Source organism: Balearica regulorum, chromosome 4 (assembly GCF_011004875.1).
Source record: "Balearica regulorum gibbericeps isolate bBalReg1 chromosome 4, bBalReg1.pri, whole genome shotgun sequence".
In the NCBI taxonomy this organism is placed as follows: Eukaryota; Metazoa; Chordata; class Aves; order Gruiformes; family Gruidae; genus Balearica; species Balearica regulorum.
Window position 1 is genome coordinate 16,284,432 of NC_046187.1, and position 14,597 is coordinate 16,299,028.

The following is a 14,597-nucleotide window of genomic DNA, read 5'->3' on the forward strand; positions in this document are numbered from 1 at the left end:
GTAAACAAAAGAAAGAACATTTTAAAAATATTGAGAAAGAATATAATCAAAAGGAAAAAAAAAAAAAACCCAAAGAAAAAAGGTCAGTAGATTAATCGGAGATTGTGCAAAAATGTACTAGAGGAAACACAGAAACTCTCTTTCTGATTTCCAGTTTTCCACTACAGAGATTAGTTTCTTCAGTAACAGTATGAAGACAATCACAAATTTTCAAATTACAAGATTTGCTTTATAACCCCCCTATTGCAGTAAGTGGGAGGAGCTAGGTGGCAGCCTGGGGTCTTTCAGTCCCACCTGCAGAGATGCAAAGGAGAGTCAAGTTCTTTTCCAGCCCACGGGAGACAGGACCTTGTTCCTTAAGGCAACAGTTCTTCTAGATCAACTGGAGGTTTGGGTTTGTGCTTTTTTGTTGGGTTTTTTTTTTTTTTTTTTAAATGAGGGGATAAAACATTGTAATTGCATACAAGTGGAAAAGAAATGTCCATGGCTTCAGCAACTTGCACACATTTCAGCCCTGAGCTATGCTTATGATCCTTTTGCATATCATCTTGCTCGATTTCTCACGAACCAAACACATAGGCATCTCTGATACAGTTTGCTTTTCGTGTTTACCTTTGCTTCCATTCGGAGGGTGAGAGCTTAAATTAGATCCTCTGCACAAAGAGCACGGCACCATGCAGTGTGACTCAGCTATAGGGAGTACTATGCTGCAAACAGGACTTAAACTAAATTGCATTTATAAATTCACCTTCCTCCAGCTCCTTACTGATCACACTGCCTAACAAAATACTTGCACATTTTGCCTGTAAGTCCAAATTAGAAACAGGTGAAAGCCCATTTTTGTTGGATCAATGTATATTCCTAGCAAAACTAGGCTGGCCACATGAAACGATAAGCTATGATGTATCCTCTTAATAATACGAATGTACTCAGTCTGTTCAAGCTGATTATGAAAAAATGTTATTTAATACCAAACCTTGGAAATTTCTATGAAGAGAAAATTACTGTTATCAAATACGCATTAGTATCTCTTCTTGCTATTTCCACCTCCTTTTTCGTGATGATCTCCACCATATCAGAAACCTCCTGCAACAGCACACGTAAGTTCCCAAAATAAAGTCTGAGATGCTCTGTTGCTCCTCTGTAGATGCCCAATGCAAAGCTCACCACCGGGGAAGAAGGATGGCCTAAGCAGCAAATGGCCTTAAACTACCAACACTTCCTGCCAGACCTGGGCTGGCTCAAAGGCTGAAAGGTTCGTTAGCATAATTTGGCAGCCCTTGGGGCCATCTGAACAGCAACACTGTTTTGGGGCTGCAGGCACTTTAACTCTCTCTGGCAGTCCTCCCCTCTGCCTCCAACCTGGTCTTTCTCTCCTGGACCATGCAGAAGACACCGTACTGCACTGACATCCAGAGCTGGTCCACCACTATCTCATTCACAGCAGTGATGGAAGGACCTTTTGATGCCATTTCAGCTTCTTTATGTAGCATAAAGGGATCAAATCAGGAATAAGAATTTCACCTTCGTTGCTCTACATGAAGAAAATCACCAAAACAGCTAAACCGCAAAGCTCAACCGCACGCCAGCTGTACACTGCAGAGGCAGACTCGGCCTTCTAGGTCATAAAATGCAGATCATTAATTACATTAATTTCCAGCAGACTACCCAGCTCCAACACCAGGGAAGATTTTTCAATGCATTCCTCATTTACAGCATTCCAGCCAATATTAAAAAAACAACAAACAAGCCCCTCAAGCAAAGTTTACCACCCTCGTGGTTTTTTTTTGGTTTTTTGTTTTTTTGTTTTTTTTTTTTTTTTTTTTTTTTCAGATGACACTGTGCACACGTGCTTTGAAACACACCAGGAAATCACAGTGATGAACTCATGACATTGCAGACAGCGTCATAAGTTGCTGTTTCAAAATGTTATCAAGTCGGATGGCAGCCCTGTATTTTTCTAGCATGCTAAGCACACACGTCTGTCCAGGAGGGCAGGCTTGCAGGAGCTCTGCTGGAGCTGCGCAGGGCATGGCAAGGGAGCACGCCTTGCACCAGCTGCTGGAGGGCTGCAGCAAAATTTCCAGCACTCCAGGGAGCTGGACTTCCTGCTCCACACACATTTTCAGCACCCTTTTTTTTTTTTCCAGAAAGAGAAGCTACTACCATGGAGCTCCCATTGCATCAAAGGTGCTGATCTGCTTCACCTGCTAGATTCAACAGTGCAGATCCAAACCAAGGTAAAGTCGTGAGCCTCCAGTATCCCACAATTCGGTTGCCTTTTGCTTTGGGAAGCAGAAACGAGGCCCAGGTGGAAACACAGCATCTCAAAATTGGGAAAGGAGATGAAAGAGATCTGAACAGGGATACTGTCCCCCTAAAAGTAAGGAGCAGCTTGCTTGAGTATTTCTGCCAGGAGACAAGATGGAAAAAGAAGTCTGGGAAGCAGAAAAAGGTACCAGGCATCAGGCAGGAACAAGAATTTTGCATATAACCTATGAAAGACAAGCAGCTAAATTTGTCCGTAGAACTAAACGAAGCTACTAGGAGAACAGGTCCAGGAGGATAAAAAAGCAAATTGTGAGACAGGAAATGATTTGGAGGAATAAATGTGACTGTGTTATAATTTTCTGGAACAGTGAAAACGCTCTAAGGGAAGGGTCACTCTGTGCATCAGGGAAAGGACCTGCGGCAGTATCCAAACCCGATTCACAGGCAACATAACAAACATGAGAGTGGTGGCAAAAAGTGATTTGTAATATAATTTGCTCAGGTGATGACTTGAAACAAGACACCCACTGAAGCACAGCCAGAATTGTGTAGACATTGCAACTGAAGAATTAAAACAATGGAAAAAACTATTATAGGTTTTGCTATCATACTGTTTTCAAAAGACTTTATTAAGATAGGGTTTTGTCTTTTTTTTGTTGGTACATGAACAATAGAAGAACATCATCAAAATTACTGCATATCCAAACAGTCACAGAAATGAATCAATATAAATGTTGAATGAGCAACAAAAAAAGTGGAGAGGTTTCACTATGTGTGAATTTGCTTTCATGATGGTGTAAAATGTTTTGCGGTATTTGAGAGAATGCTCATCACAAAAAAAAAAAGGCACGCAATACTTGAAAGCTTAACACTTTTAGCTATATGTGATTCCACTAAAATTACTGTCATCATAAAACACCCACCTTTTTTTTTTCTGAGCCATAAAATACATATCTCCAAAACCTGATTTAGAATGACAATAGAGTTTATTAGCTATTAAGCACTTCTTCAGGATAATTCCACCTTAAACTTTTCAGATCATGCAGCTGCCAGAACTATAAAAAGGCTGCACATTTCCAATGTTTTTGCCTAATCAAATTAAGAGACCAAACTATTAATATTCTGCTTACCTCCTAAATTCATTCCAGCTTGCAGACATTTCTGTAATCGACAGGCTGGGCAGTTCTTCCTCCGAATCTTATCAATTATGCAGTCATTCCTTCCTGCACACAGGTAATTGTGCTGTCCTGAATGAATCAAAACCAAAACACGTTATTAGAGGATGTATTTACATAATTCAAATTTGTTCTTCTCTGTTGTTTTACAGTCATTTTGAGCTTCATATTAATGCAGACATTCCCAATCCCATTCTTTAGCCTTCCCAATAATCTTGGTGACTTGTCATGGGCCTTACGATGAGCATTCTCTTCTGTTTAATTTGGGAAAGAGTTTTGGTGTGTCACTCACAAAGGAGATCTCATTACTTTTTTCTAAGGATTGGAATTTTTCTTTTTGCAAAAAACAAATGATCGGTTTGAGCTTTTTCAAATCTTCTCACACATGCTATATCACAGAGTAGCCTGACAACTCTTAGCTTTGGTACAAAACCAGGGGTCATTCTCATGCTAAAGAAGTTCACAATCTAAAGCAGAAATGCAAATTAGAGGTTAACTTTCCCAATATACTCCACTCTCTTCAACCAGTTCACCGAGTGCTTGATTTCTGATTTAATCAGTTACCCTCTACATAGCAGAAGGTGTCTGAAGGATTTATGAAAACAGGCTGAAATCAGAAGCGTATTATTTCAGTTCTGTAAAGCCCCACAGAAGCACTCCTGAGGAGACAGCAGGTATTTAACACACAACATTTAGCAGAAGGGAAATACATGGCAACCGGGGAAACAGGCTGGCATTTAACAACTCGGAGACTCAAAAGGCGTTTTGCTTTGTGGGAGGAACATAGGTAGAGCAAACGGATGCAGCGTACATCTGTTTGGACACTACCACGTGAACTTTTCAAAGTAAGGCGCTTTAATTTGATGTGGAAGAATAAAGGAAGCCATGAGGGGTTGGTTGGTGCAGCGTGACAGGAGAAGCTTATTTTAGCTGCCTTGATCCAGAGGTGGCACATGGGGATCTGGGGCAGCCAGAACAAACGGTCTGCAGCAGATGCAACAAAAAGCAATGCAGAGGGTTACCACGGGCAGGATGAAAGGAGAGGACACAGCATACAGACTGTAAGGCAAGCTGCAGGATTTGCCAGCATGCAAAGTTCAAGAAAACAGTCCTGTGTAAAAATATAACAGCATGTGGCAGGCTTACAGAGCGGGCTTTGTTAAGAGCTACAGAGTCTCAGGGACAGACATTTTAAACATAAGGCAAGAAACTCATTACTCTGTAAATTAAACACAAGTTTGTAACAAAGGTGTCTGAAATGCAAGGTAGAGGGGAAAAAAAAATTCAGATTGCAAATGCAGTAACACCAACCAGCAACTAAGCAGAGAGACTCCTAAGCAGGTCACGAATGAAGCAGGCGAGATGTGCAGAAACCCAAAAGTTGTTCAAACAACGTTAAAGCTGACGCCAGTGACAGAAGTGAGCACCAGCCGTGGGTGGGGAGGAGGGAGCCCGGGCAGGGCTCAGAAGCAGAGCTGCACTGACACACGCGGGAGGCTGACACGTGCAGGGAGCGGGAGCAAAGATGCAGGCCTGATAAGGGGACAGAGCTGCTGCAGGACAAGAGGTACAAAATACGTTTGCCAAGACATTTTCCGCAATACACTCATGCTTCCTCAGGGAAAGACGAAAAGAATATCCATGGGACATAGGAGGCCTGGCTTCTGTTTTGGGCTCTTTCAGGAATTTGCCTTAAAACTTCAGATAAGTCATTTTCTATCTCTGCATCTGACTTCCCTTCACCCTTACCCAATGTTACCTATTTAGACAGTGAACTGAACTTTAGGTTGTTTCTTGCAGCTCTTTGCTGAACATCTCACACAAAGAGAACTGATCTTATTTGACCGAGCGAAGTGTTACTCTAGCATCACAAAGGTATCATCATTAGATAATGCTTCAAATGTTTAAACAACAAGCAGATGGGCAAATAAGGGTTTTTATTAAGGGACCTTACCTATCACTGTGACACAGATAAAAAAACCAAAAAAAACTTAGGCAAAATAATTCATGAATATGAGCTTATGAAGTTACATCAGGGATAAAATCAAATTGTACAATATGGTAAGGGCACCAGTATCTATCAGCTAGTGTTTAAGTACGCCTGCTAAACAATAAAAAGATAAAATTCTCAGCTAATCACAAAATGAAAACCTCCTTATCACACACTGTTTATTTTATGATGTGATCTATACAAAAACCAGATACACAAGAGAAAAGTCAACTTAATTCCTATTTACATTTTTGCTCTGTACTGACTTGCGCACATCTCCTAAAGAAATATCAAGCAGACAGCATGAAAGTAAAATTAAAGTAGAAAACAAAAGTATTTAAAATAATGACATACATTATAAAGATGGTTTACATGCCCTTACAAACACTGGTATAACATCTTTTTGTGGGGATAGGGGAAAACTGGTTATTTTCTGCTAGGAATGCAAGTACGGTTGCTCAGTGCTCGTACAATGTCCTTTGTACATCACAGACTACTGCAATACCATTTTTAGGCTTCCACAGGCGGGTGCAGGCTATTAATATGACAAGACAGCTCTAATGCTGCAAAATGAACCCCGTTGGAGAATCACCCTGAAGGCAGTTTGCTCTACGAAATTGTACACCTGTTAAGTCAACATTTTTCACTACTGCTTTCAAAAGCTAATGGGTTTAATAAAAAGAGGTTAACATTTATGTACTCCAGGATAATTACCTGGGTCACATTCTTAAATATTGTGGAAATGTTTATTTGATTCAATCACTGTCACACTGTGACTTCATAAGAAATATTCCCACAATAGCAGAATACTTCCATAAGTCACCTTTCAAATGGTTTAGGGAGCCTGCAATTATTACTCTGTGGCCTATCTACTCTAGACCAAATAATTTCATAAAACATAACTTAGTAAAGGTTCATCAATTTTTGAATCATGTATCTCTGAATACTAACATACAGTACAAAATTTGTAAGCAGGTTTTCTAGTAAGGAAGGCGAATGTCTTTCTTCCAAAAAAGCAAATGTCTTATTGCCATTTTTTTTTTAATTTCTAAAACAAAAATGTGAAGAACCACAGTCATCTTAAAGCTTACATTAACAGAAGTAACTTGAAAACACTTAAAAAACAGAATGGAGCATCATTCAGTCAAACCCTCTGTACAGTACAGCTATGAAATAATAATGAACAGTTTTTCAGTTAAGAGTTTCTCATCCGTGATGAAAAATATGGCTTCAGCTTTCCATGCAATCAAATATGATATTTTACAGAATTGGTTTTATTCGAACCAGAAGTTAATAAAGCAAAGACACTCATAATTAAGCAGTATCTTCCAGTTGTGTAGCATGAGCCTCACTCATGCCCCTCAACTTCAGCATAAAAACAAAAACCTACACATCTGAAATTGATGCAGCTCCCTCAAGACCTCCAGAGCTCTTCAGGATCTCAACAAGGTGATGGAGACTGTCCTGCAAAGAGGCTAATGTTTCTGTGGTGCTAGATCTCCTGCTATTTCAAGACATGTATCACTGTACTTGTGTAGTTTGTGTTTAGCTTAATCCAGTTGTTCTTTTTATCCAATTTAATCACCCGCAAGTGGGTTGGAAAGTGACAGAGTAGATATCGAATTCTCATCTCTCATGTGCTAAGGCATTAAGATGAAAGCAATTTTTACATATGCCACCATTAAGTGCACTTATACAAGCTGATTCCTGTTTCATCTAAAATACAGAATTACAAAAGATGCCAGGAAAATTTCCTGTTCAAAATAAATAATTAATAGGTACTACTCTGTTACACACTAAGAAGAAATAGAGATCTGCCCTATTCACAGTAGAGCTAGAGGAATATTAGAGTTTGTACTTTCCAAGTTATTGTGTCACTACATACCACAGAATGACATATCCAAATGTACGCACAAAAATATCTTAATGTTTCCAACTCTCACCTGCAAAGACTCTTCAATTCCCTGCTTTTATAGGATTACAAAAGAAAACAAAAAGGAAGTATTCATGAAATTCACTCTTCCCACTTACCACATCTTCTTGAACAAGCAAAATGTAGCAGTAAAGAAGAGGGGGGGGGGGGGAAGCTTTTCTTATTTGGCCTATGAATTACTGCCAAAATGAGGCTGGAGCAGTAACCTGCAGCAGTTGTGCCTCTCCCCATTTTAAAACCCCAGCACAATGATTGAGCCACCAGTCCCAAAAACTGACTTGCTAAGATGAGCTCCTGTACCTGTGCAGAGCGCTGCTGCACTCTTCAAGGGGCTGCAATACTTCAACACGTGTGAGGCTGCACTAGGAATGGGGTATAGATATTTCTTGTCAGTAATATTTCTGTTACTGTCTAAAGCAAAATTAGAAAATTACAGAAATTTCTGAAATTACAGAAATTTCTTCCTCCTAAAAATTATTTTTTCCCCATTTTTTTGAAGTTTAAGTCAGGAACTGCAAATCATTAATGAGCCTTCTACATTTCTGCTCCCTTGTTGAAATAACATCTACTATAATCAAATGTTAAATTTTGTAAGGAAAAAGAAAAAGCACAGTGCTGGAAGTGGATCCAAAGCCTGTTTAATTCAAGCCCACTCACAGAAGCATGATAAGACTAGCTTAGCAGTTCAGGCAGGTGGTTGGGTTTTTTTTTTGGCTTTCTCTAAATTTATCTTAAAACCTTCTGAGCAAAGGTATTCTGCAACTTCCCTACAAGCCCCGTGATTAGGGTAGTGATTAGCTAGCCTTTAAGTTGTACGTTTTTCCCTTTGCATTTAACCCAAGTGGGAATATTTTGCAACTGAAAGAGATGTCAGCACTCCTCCTAAAACACACAGAGTAATAGATCGCCACCTTCTTACAACAATCTCAAGCCTATTGAAAGATTTATGTCCCCCACCTCTTTGCTAGACTAAACAAATTCAGTTCTCTCAATCTTTCCTCATAGGGCTTGTTTCCTAAATCTGTCATCATTCCTCTTATTCTCCTCCAGCTTCTTTCATGAAACAGAGTGCCCAAAACTGGGTGCATTTTTCTCGCTGAGTTTCACCATCACTAAGCCCAATAAAATGGTTATTTCCTGCATCTTGCACGCAACAGCCCTGCTAATGCAATCCTGGACCAGATCTGGCTTTTGGCAATGGCATTAGGTTGTTGACTCATGCTCTCTTGTGTGCCACTAACGCCCAGCTCCTCTCCTGCGGCACTGCTGCCTTCCATGCTTTCTTCCCGCTTTCACCTGGGAAGCCAACTCTCTCTTTAGTTCTACTAGAGCTATACGCCCACTGCAACATCCCCTGGGAAAGGTAAGGGAAAAGTCCAGAAGTTACTCCGGGTATGACATCTGAAACCAGAGCATGTCCCAAGACAAAGATGTGATTGAGGAAGCCTTGCAAAAGGACGGGAAAGTGAGAAAACAGGAGTGGCAGCTAAGGACCAAATAAAGCAGAAAATGCTTGAAAAAACCTTAACTTTTAAAATAGCATCTCACTGAAGCACATCAAAATGCACGTAAAAGTCACAAACTTTCCTTCTTCCTCCAGAACGAGGATTAATACTTTGACTAAAAAAATTGCAGGCAAAGTTGTCTTCTCCCTGCAGGCCAGAACGGCCAAGCCTTCTTCCATGGGTTGAGGAGAGAGGAGCTGGAAGCCATCTCCAGCTCTGCCTTACAGATCTGCACAAGGGAGCTGGGATCCCTTTTGCAGCTTCTGGGCTTAGATTTCACCATATTTCCCAAGTGGGAAGATTATCTCCACGATAATGATAAGTGCAAAAGCCTTATGGCTTGGCGTACCAATCAGCACCTGCTTGAGCAGGCGTCTGTAGGTGTTAAACACTATTACCTGGGCATCCTCAGTGCAAGGAACTCCTCTGAAGATCCTCCTGTTGCTCCTATCAGTATTTACCAGCATAACCACCCATTTTACTGAAATTAGTCCTGATAGCACTAGTGAATAAGGGGAAGAAAAAAATTTGGGTTGAATGGCTGTAATTAGACACTAAGTTTCCCTCAATTCCATAAATGTTATTTACTGCTCAACTCTGTCCCTTGCCTTTACCAATCAGCCCATCAGATTGCACAAGCCCAGCCCCTGCAACCTCTCGGACCTGGGCTACAGACCTTCCCTGCTGATGGAAAGACAAAGAAAACATGCTGCAGAAATCATTAGGATTTTCTGAGGGAGGCCTCTCACCTCAAGAATATCTGGTCAGCAAACAGAACTTAACACCAGGTTTTTCTGGTTTCTGGTATAGCCCTAACGAAGGGCTTTGCCTCCTACAGCAAGATATCACATAATCTGCACATCCTAACCTCTCATTTGTGCTCACTGAGCTACGTGATGTGTTCTGTTCATCCAGCTCTGAAACCTTCACAGATTTTGGGAAATGGATGTTATCTCTGTAATCCATATAAGCTCTTTTAATTAATAAAAAGAGACTATTTCTACCTTTTAATGGCCAATATTTAAATAAAATTACTGCTACGACTTGTCACAATGATTTTCCACATACAGAAAAGGATTTTCTGTTTGACAGGAGTTGTATCACACTATCAAGAAACAAACCGCATGTACCTGAGGTTTTTATTTCACCATCTGCAGTAGGTAGGTACTCTGAAATAAATCAGCACAATAAGTACGATGATGAATCTTTTTCCAAATTTCAGTTTTCACAGAGCCTCTATTTCTTGCAATAAAAAAAGGAAAATGCCCACTATTTTGTGGAAATCAGAACTGCATTTTCATTTAAAAGGTCCATTTGTTACACAGTTGACTGCTTTTTTTTTTTTTTTTTTTTTTCAGCAGTTGACAACTGCCCAGCAACAGCAGCCTATGTTTGCAGTCACTATTTTAGGCTACATCACATGTCAATTACATAACCTTGTTTTACTGCTCTTGAACTGGTTCTAACAACCTGGGAAACAGATTAGGGCAGTCCCTCCCAGCCGGCCATCCGCATGCAATGGCAGGACCTGTCCCCCCGCTGCAGCTCCAAAGGCTGCAGCCACAGCAAGTCCCTCTCTCCATAACTAGTTACTTATTGCTAGACCCACCTGAGACATTTGATAATTAACTTCCTCAGTTCTGTTTAAACCAGTCTAGTCTGACCATGGTAAACTAATAAACTTGATTGCTCGCTCTGAGATACACATGTAATGCAGAATAAGCTTATAAATGCCACAGACAAGGTACAGAACTTAAATACGAATATCGCCCCTTTGTTTTATATGCTTGGGGTTTGTATTTCAGATATTGAATCTCAGGGTTTCCCAAAATTCAGTCTGACTTCAGGGTCTATCTCCCTTATTAACCCACAGCTTTACCCACCTGACCATATCATTCCCAGACAATATGCTTTTCGGCTGCAGACAAAGGCTATATCTGCCAATCGCTCAAGATGACATTATCTATCTATTATTAACATTACTACAGAGTGTGCTTATGGCATAGGTATAGTCTAAATCCTTCTCTGAAGCAAGAAATTAGAGCTTTCCCTCCTTTATGAAAAATTAGAGACTTAATTAAAATTTGTTTTGATTTTGGCAAAATATTCACCACATCTGGGATATTTCTTGCTTGCTTCTCATTCTCAATTACCTTCTGCTAATTCTAGATCCCAAGACATCTTTCACTTTCTTTACCCTTTCATATTACAGGATTAATTTATCTACCATTTTTATGATTTTTTTTTTTTTAAGTCTCCTTACTTTCTACTCCCCCCCTCCCTTTTTCAATACAATTTATTTTCTAACCTTCTCCTTTACCTACTTTCATCTTCAGTCTTTTAACCCTCTCCTGGTTCCACAACTCTTTCTTCAGTCTTCTCATTTATCTTCCAAGTGTATTATTTCCTCTATTCAGCCAGTAACTGGTGATTTCATAGGACACATTTACACTGCAGTCAAAGGTATGGCTACAGCTCACTTCATATACCCAAGCAAAGTATATTAAAACTACCTGAGATATGGATAAAAACACAGTCTCAACAGCATCATTTTCTCCAGGGTTTACAAAACCCAGCTAGGGCTCTTTTTAAAAGTACAGGTGCATCACTTGGTGCTTAAATAGTGAGGATAGTCTACGAATTTCTGCAACACAGTATTTTTCTAAAATTTCTACGTGCTTTAAACCTTGTGTTTAACTGCTATTTAGTTATAACATGTTATAATTAAACAGTGTTGACAAAAACATTCTCAAATCCAGCGTGTTGGCCTGTGACCATCCGATCTTCTTCCTCTGTCTAATCTGAAATACACTACCGATTCTTACTCGGTATCCCAGAGAAAGCGCTGCACATTGTCCTTAGGTGGTGAATACGTCATGAACAACACCTCAATGCTCTGCGCAACAACTACCGTGCTTGTTTCCTCCAGAAAGCCAAAGTTTGAAAGCACAGATGACCTACCAGCGCTTCCTCCAGTGCTGACTACAGATAAAAAGCTGATTCCCCTTTTTCCTCTAAGTGGAGCAGGGAGGGCTGTATCCCCTGATGCTTTATATGTGTGAAAGTTTTCAAACTGTCATGCTGTTACGCACCCCCTATGCACATCTAAGAGCACAGACTCCCGTGCTCTGCCAATTTCGACATGGAGACTTGTCTCCTGCTCCTTCACCTTCCCAGGAAACTTGATTTCACACTGGGCTGAGACCAGGTTAACAAAAAGAATTGGTATGGTCTGGTGATCCTGGCAAAGGAGACGAGAAGTTATAAAAATGGTTCTCACTCACTATTTTAAGCAGAGCGAAAGGGCACCGATGAGAGGGATGAAGGAGAGAGAGGAAATTTGGCAAGGGAGCATGGGTTGTAGCCCAAGAGAGGCTACTATTTTCTGCAGGAGAAACCATCCAGCAGGGATGAAACATGTTAACAACAGTGAGACAAGTGAGCAAAAAAAATATAATTATTTCATATTTGAGGTACACGTGCGCATTTTCTTCTGCCATACATAAAACATGCTGCAGAATTTTGAACGCCTCTCCAAGCCTGTGCCTGGTGCTCCAGCCGTCCCGTTATCCAGAGGGACTGAGCCACCAACACAAGATATGCCCCAAACTGGTACTGAAACCACCCCCAGGGCTCCCCACCACCACCTCCACAAAAGAGGCAGAGTTCGCACCAACCAGCCATATCAGTAGCCGGTCACGGAGGATAGCTGGGGCCTCCTGAAATCCAGAGGAGCTAAGAAAGCTTTCGGTTCAGGTTCTTGGAAGTCTAAATGTGGCCAAAAGACTGACTATGCGATAATTCCCTTTTCATGTGGTCAAAGAAATGCTGAATGATACTAGATAGCACAGAAAAGGAACAGGAAAAGTAACTGATCTTTGCAAAGCACTTCTGATTCAGTGAAATCACACAGTGCTGGAAATCTGTTTAGGAGGAAAACCAAGGGAAAATATCTACAAACACCAAAATAATCCTGTTATCGAGCTAAATAATTTTGTTTCTGTTTTGAAATTAGTTTTCAGTTCAATTGCTTTTGATTTTAGATTATAATGGATACAGTAATACAAAGAGTGAGAATTAGAGCCTTAGAGGATGTTGTTTTGACAAAATCACACATCTCTCTCACAGCAAGTTTCCAAATTTTCATTTTGGTTTAAATTTTAACTGAAGACTAATTTTGAAGTCTCTAGATGCTGTTATCTGCAGAGCAGTACATATGATAGATTTATAAGAGATCATGTTGCATGCATGGTGCCTAATTCTGCTTTCCCATGCTAAAAATCTGATAAGGCATTCTTGACATACTACAAATTTCAATGCACTTTAGTGGAAAATTTAAATGTACAAGAAATGGTCTAGAAGGACTGGAAAGGTTTTTTGAATAACCATCATGCAAAAATCTTAAACTGCAACTGAAATGCCCTTCCATTCTTGCTGATAGAAGTGGTCAACTGCTCTGCTACACGTACCTACGTGATGTAGTATTCTGCTCTATAATTAGCTCACTGTTACAACTGGATTTCAGGAAGTACGCAGTGTAAAATAAGATTTGTGTGAAATACCAAGTTCATTTAAGGGAATGGTTGAGAGGTGTGTGCGTAGGGGGGTATTCTGGAATACGGAGCACTAATTGGTAATGTAAGGATTTCTACCTGACTGTATGGCTCCCTAAGCCACGCTCCTTCAGTGAATACTGTACTGAAAATACCTTCATAAAGATATTCTCATTTGTAAGCATTTATGAGGCTGAAGCCTGTTACACTCTATTCACTATTTCAAACTGCTTAGTCCGCCTCACTATCCTACTGATATATTCAGGCATGTATCAAACTGTAGTAATCATATGGAACAGGCAAACTAAGACAAAACTTCTATTCTCACAGGACAGGCAGAAAAGTCAAGGTATACAGCATTAATTCTGTGTTTTGCAACTCCATTTTATAATTTGCAATTCTGGGCCGACTCCCTCAATGAGATGCATGCTATTTATATAAGACATTACTAGAAAAAAAGGCAGTTTGTTTCACAGAGTAAAACTTTTCCCAACTCTTGATCTCAGTGAAAATGTTCTGTTAACTTTTTTTTTAAAAAGTAGCTACCCTTTGGTTTTTGCAAACATTTTGAAGTTCAAGTCTGCTATGTTCTTGCATTTAGCATGCTCAGCAGATCATAAATTTTATTCTGTGTGAATGACACATTATCTTCAAAGCATATTTTTCTCTTGCATTTTTCATGTACAGTTTACTACAGCTCAGGCTAGAAATATGCTAAATTCATAATAATGAATATTATTATGAATAATAGCGACAATTTAAAATATTGTCAGCATTGACAAATCTTTTCCTCTGGAACCCTGATCAGTAATAATTTTCTTTTAAAGGCTGCAAGTGATACTGTCACAACAGAGCCTTTTAGCAAAATCTCTTGAGATCTCAAACACAGAAATGTTGACCAAAGTAATATTAGATGGCCACCAAAGTGAACGTAAAAGTTTTCTGCATTTGTTTACTGGCTTTTTAAAAAGGAGTCTGTTTTATCCTTTGAAATATGTACATGTCTGCCTATTTATTTTCTTCATTTTTCTCTCCATTTATTTATATTTTTTTTTAATCAGGAACCTCAGCTTTCTGTTATTCCAAGTAAATCTGAAGAAACAGTCAGAAGAAAGAGCATGAGGGGATAGTAGAAGATTTGACGATTACAATGAAATTTCACAGTATGTT

The 14,597-nt window shown here is 39.7% G+C and overlaps 1 protein-coding gene across 4 annotated transcripts in view; it reads right to left on the reverse strand.

Annotated features, from left to right (window-relative positions):
• The window catches only part of NR3C2 (nuclear receptor subfamily 3 group C member 2), a 218,241-nt gene that overhangs the window by 54,067 nt on the left and 149,577 nt on the right, over window positions 1-14,597 (reverse strand). For all 4 annotated transcript variants that reach the window (XM_075751262.1, XM_075751263.1, XM_075751261.1 and 1 more), the window contains one exon: window positions 3,402-3,518. In XM_075751262.1, coding sequence (XP_075607377.1) covers window positions 3,402-3,518 — 117 coding nt within the window. The remainder of the gene's footprint in view (window positions 1-3,401; window positions 3,519-14,597) is intronic.